General features: G+C 34.0%; 1 protein-coding gene across 2 annotated transcripts in view; it reads right to left on the bottom strand.

Annotated features, from left to right (window-relative positions):
- Window positions 1-319: 319 nt before the first annotated feature.
- Window positions 320-6,000, bottom strand: part of Chm (CHM Rab escort protein) — a 168,032-nt gene continuing 162,351 nt past the window's right edge. For both annotated transcript variants that reach the window (XM_026381447.2, XM_026381448.1), the window contains one exon: window positions 320-3,564. In XM_026381447.2, the coding sequence (XP_026237232.1) occupies window positions 3,373-3,564 (192 nt within the window). In that variant the 3' untranslated portion in view covers window positions 320-3,372. The remainder of the gene's footprint in view (window positions 3,565-6,000) is intronic.

Genomic DNA, 6,000 nt, shown 5'->3' with positions numbered 1-6,000 from the left:
GCCTCACTTCAGGCCATGAGAAATGGAGCTCACTATCTATTTTCTAAGACCTCTGAAACTGTCAGCCCCCAAAGAAACTTTTCCTTCTCTAATGGTTCTGGTCAGGTCTTTTGGTTATGACAGCAAAAAAGCTGATTAAAACAATAATGTTGGCAGATGCCTGGAAACAAAACCAAAAATACATCTGACAGTTAATTTAATATTTAAATAATTGGCTAATTATAAAAAGACAACCTTTATTGGTATATATAAAAAATCATATGAAAAAAATTGGACATCACACCTGAAAGGCATTGAAGTCTTTATTTCCTCTGAAAATTGTTACAGTATACAAATTATAAATGACCATATATATAGATTCATGCTTTTTGGAATTTGACAAAATTTACTGAGAATAAGACAAATTATTCAATACTGGTAGCAGTAAACAACTGATTTGCAGAATTACAATTTAAGTTTTAATGATCACTTCTATTTATCAATTCTAAACAATTGTTTTGGAATTTTTCAGGAGTTTAGACCAGGGGCAGCCAATCCAGGAAAGTTTGGCCTTGACAGAATAAATCATTATAATCAATAATAAAATTAAATAATCAAGGCTATTATTTTGGACAAATGATTGCCAATCTGAGAAACTACCACTATTCTAGAAGTTACCCATTAACTGGCCATTTCACTATAGAAAAATATATAAATTGACCTTCATTATAATTATGTTTTCTTGGGCAGGCACACCAACTAGAAATAAAATACAGAAGCATTAGTTATTAATGCTCTTATGAATCATTAAACTGAATATATATCATTTTTGGTTAATAAGCATGCACAAGTAAATATTTAAATATTCAAGTCTAATAAAATTTTTCAAATTTTTTAATTAGCTACTGAATTTTTTCTAATTATGTACATAAATTTTATTCTTATGCCTTCATGTTTAAAGTTTTGCAACAAAATCAAAATTTTTTACTTCGATTTAATATCTACAGAAACAAGTACTTTAAGTATTAAGATAACTGAAGAGAAAGCTCTTAAATAATATCTATTACATTCTGAGGCAACCAGAAATAGCTAGAATTCTGTAATAAGGTTCTTAGCAGTTGTGTAGTATTGTATTCATCACAAATCATACTCAGGAGCTTTTAAACATTTCTATGTTATTTAGTAAATGGCATGGAAGAGAGACTCTGATATTGTTGAACAGATGAAATATGGTACAATGTGGGCTGGGCCATGAGAGTACAAATTAGCTTCTTGTTCTATATATAGACAGCTGCATTAAGGCTATCTAATATTTTTTTTTAGTTATATTAGGCCTACCCTGATTGTCTGTTTACATAAATGTGCATCTGCATTCAGGAGAGCCTTAACTCTAAGATTACAAAAAAAGTGTAATATCTTGAGTGGTACAACTTACTGCAATTATATTCATATTTAATACTCTCATATAGTAGAAGCTTTTATATTGCTGGTATTGAAGGGCAGGACCAATTCCTGGTATACTTATGGGTATGTACTAAGCATTCAGTGCATTGTCCTAATTAGGCTTCAAAAACATGATTTGAGTTCAAAAAAGATCTGAATCCTTATATATTATGTTATAATGTGATTCTACTGTCCCTGATTTGTGTGTGACATTATAAAAGGGGAAAAGAGAGAAAGAGAGGGCAAATAAGACAGGGGAGGTGCTGTACAATGAGAGGAGGGGACAGGAACAGCCTGAGAGGCTAGAAAGTTTTCCTTTCCTCTGGATTCAGCTCTATATGTGGGGGTTGGAAAGGTGAAGCAAGAGCTACATTCCTTGGTTCTTTCCATTTCCCACGAATCTATTACTGTCACAACTAGCTTCAAGACCTTTTCCAGAACAAGAGGAGGTCAGGGACCATTTGCAGCTGAAGTGTGTAAGAACTATGTGCTTTCCACTGGAGCCATAGCTCCCTGAGAGGCAATAAAAGCCAAACTATGTGACAAGAGGCTTCAAGTCTGTCTATTTATTTACAAGCAGTTCTAAGTTAAAACTATTGCTCAAAAGAAGTAAACCATCAGAGCTTGGCATTAGGAAAATTTAAATGCAGGCACTGTTGCTGTATGTAGATTTGCTGCCTATGTATACACTCTCATATTTATTTGGAGTGTGTATTAGGGTTTACCAAATGTTACACTCTATTCAGAGACCTTTATGGTTTCAGGCCTACCTATCAGAAAAGGAATATGAAGAATTTACAGAGTGTTTGCCTTACTTATATTTCAAAATTAGAAATCCATGTGTTACTATGTTTACTGGTCTATAAAGAGTACTAAATACTAAGTTCAGACACAAATATTCATTTAAAAAGCTTAATACAAAAACATGATCTATTTTTATGACAAGCAATTATTTTCTGCACAGGGTTTTTGATATTCAGTCCCAAGTCAATGAGAAAATTCTGAAACAAAATTTTCCAGAATAAAACAGTCTAAGGATGGCATTGCTTTCATCTTCATAAGCACTGTCACATAATAGGCAGATTATTGTTTCTTCTTTACATATTGAGATTTAGTTTCAGAAGATAAAACAATTTGCCTACTATCAGTAGCACAGCTCTGACTAAATTAGGTCTGTAGACAATTAGGATAGTGTTCCAGTTACTTGATGCCATAGAATTTCCAAATATCAGGGATCCTATCTAAACCTTTTCTTTTATTCTTTCAATACTTCATGATTGAGCTTTTTCCAGTGTGTAGAAGATTCACATATAAATATTATTACTAATATTTTAAAACATTACTGAGTAATGGATTTAAGGTTTGTCTGTAAAAGTGCCTAAATATCTTAATATTGGCATTTTATATTGTTGTCAACACAGAAAACAAACTTTTATTCCAAACACATACTTTGGCCTGGATCTTGATGCTTCAGTTTTTCTCCACTGAATTTACATATGCTTTTATGTTTTGTCATATGCTCACATCTGTAATTTTAATAAATAATCAAAGGAGATATGTGAGCTGATTCTGAAGGTGTAGCTTTTAAAAAAGATCCAAAGTGGCAAAAAGAAGTTGTCCTAACACCACAAAATTATTAACAATGCATAGGATTACTTTTAAATCCATAGTTATATTCCCAGGAATCAGTTCATTTATAATTTTTATCTGGTTAATTTCATAGGTTTTTGTATTTAAAATAGGCATGTAAGTCAATGTGCTTTATAAGTGCTTTGTGTTACTGGAATGTCCTCTTTTAAGGAAAATTCCCTTATGGATTTCTTTGACCTGTTGCTTCTTATAATTCTGCATGTCAACTGGCTGCTGACTTCTAAAAGTTTTTTTACGTCAAGAAAATTGTGGAGCCCATGGGAATTTCCAAAGTGGAGTATTGAGTTTGGTATATAGCCTTTACTCAGAGGTCTCCTCTGGGTTTCCCAGGATTGTAGTTTCTGCGGGAATCTCTGAGTTGGCTTCTAGAATGGCACTGGATTCTGAAGATTCTGGTTGTGAACTGTCTCCATCAAGGACAATATCTTCAGGATTTGGTGGGGGTGGACAGAAGTCTTCATTGGGGCATATACTCTGGAAAATTGTTTCAGCCTGGCCAAGAATGAAGGAACAAAATAATTTAGATTAGACATCAGTTTAAAATATATGGGCATTTCAGGAACTATCTAAAAAAATTAAGTGGTACTCTTAAAATTTTCTTTCATATAGTTATAATACTTGACCAGTATGTATATGCATGATCTTCTAAAAAGTGGCTTTTTCACAATTCTATGGCTTTTCTCTTTCTTTTTCTTTTTGCATTGCTGGGGATTGACCCCAGAGCTTCATGCATGGTAGGCATACACTCTATCACCAAGGTACACCCCCAGCCCTTCTCCCTCTATTTCTATATATCAATTCAGGTCTACCCTCCAAAGATGGAATCATTTGACCAAGTTCATTATTAGGCATTCAGACTGTTGAGAATATAAAAACATTCATTAGTATATACCAATGGAAATACAATCTGCTGCCTCACTATCAGATCAGGATCCCTGTCATGCTCAGGAGCTTGCACTCTATTGTATTGGTAAAAGAGAGTCATTAAAGGTCTTAAGACATATGCTGATTTAAAAAAAAAAAACTTTTAAGGTTTTTCTGGATTTCATTTTTCTTCTTGATGTACACACAAGGTGAATGGTTAGACCAAGAGCTGACAAACTATTGCCCACAAATCAAATCCAGACTGCTGCTTGGTTTCATATGTAAAGTTTTATTGGAACTCAGTCACATTTACCTATTGTCTATGGCTGCTTTTGCACTAATAATGGCAGAGTTGAGAAAATACAATAGAGACTTATGGGCTGCAAAACCTAACTTAATTAACATCTGGATTCCTGCATCGGATGATTTTTTAAGGGATGCGTAGAAGGATAATAAACAAAAGCTTTTGAGTTTTGAAGTGGACCTGAACGAAGGAACAAAGATAGGAAAATTATCTTTCCCTCTTGGATATACTTCAAGGCTATGTTTCTGGAGAGGCTATTTACTAAATATTTTAAATATTTACTTGACATAATTGTATGTATTCAAGGTATTCAATGTAATGATATACACTGCATGAATTTCATAATCAAATTAATGAATGTAGCTACCATAGTATATGGATCACTAAACATCTGCTCTCTTATCAAATTTCAAATAAACTATCCTGTCACTTGAGACAACATGGATAAATCTAATGCTAAGTGATATAAGTTAGGCCCCTGAAATACTGCATGGTCTCACAAATGAAATTGAAGAAAATCACATTCATAGAAACAGCGTAAAAGGGCTATTTTCACGGACTGAGGGTAGGGGAAATGGGGAAATTTTGGTCACAGGATACAAATTTTCAGTTAAAAAAATGAGTGAGATCGAGTATCTAATGTCTAGTATGGTAATTTTTAATTAGTAATACTGTATTGTTTACACCCTATGCCTCTGCTGGAGACATTTAGCCCCTTCTGCAGAAGGAAGACCTAGATCAGATTCCTCCTTCACATTTCAGTTCTCCTAAAATGGTCTTTTTATCTCAAAACCCCCTCTTGTCTGTCTGTAGATATTTTCTATTCCCTTTACTCCCTACATGCAAACAACTGCCAAATCTGGGCAATTTCATTTTCTATTTCTTGATTCTATTTGCTCTATCCCCAATGACATAGTTTAGGCATGCACCATCTTGCACAGCAAGTACAATTCCAACAGTTTCTGAACCAAGCTGGTCTCCTTGCCTCTAGAGTTTTCCCATGTATTCCACCTCTATGACACTTCAGAAGGGTCTATGGGAGATAAAATTCTGTTTTTCTATGTTTTCTCTTCAATGACTCCCCATTACTAATGGTAAGTTATAAGATCCCTAATATGGCATATAAACTCTTCAGGCCTACTTTCTGGTCTTAATCTCCCATTTCTTCCAACCTCTACCTCTCAGATGTTTGGCTTTACTTATACCTTTACCAGTACTTCCTCAAACATACCACGATGTTTATATCCTGGGCTGGTGCAGATGCTACTCTTTTCACCCCGACTATTTCAATTCTGTTGTCTTTGATAGTGATGGAGAATTGCTACACATCTATTAAATCCCTCTCTGTAAGGTTATCATTACTCCTATACCCGCCCCCTTTTGGTAGTACTACCGATTGAACCCAGGGCCTCACAAGTTTGTACTCTACCACTGAATTGCATGCACAGCCATCCTATACACACTTTTAACTTGTGGATTATAAATACAGTTCATTTTATAATATCAGTGTATTTTTAAGTCATAAGCTGGTAAATAGGAAGACAAGGGAGTTAGGTCTACATATTGAAACTTTACAAACTTTTTCAACTGCTAAAATGAAGCATTTTGTTAGAAAGAAAAAGGGAAAAAATGAAAAAATCTGTAGGGGTTTATTTTTTTAATTTTTAAAAATATTTTTTTTTAGTTGTAGGTGGACACAATACCTTTTATTTTATTTATGTGGTGCTGAGGATCAAACCCAGGGCCTCACACGAGAGCCG

This window comes from Urocitellus parryii, chromosome X (genome assembly GCF_045843805.1).
Source record: "Urocitellus parryii isolate mUroPar1 chromosome X, mUroPar1.hap1, whole genome shotgun sequence".
Classification (NCBI taxonomy): Eukaryota; Metazoa; Chordata; class Mammalia; order Rodentia; family Sciuridae; genus Urocitellus; species Urocitellus parryii.
Note: the sequence above shows the minus strand (reverse complement) of the source record. Positions and strands in the feature narration are given on the sequence as shown.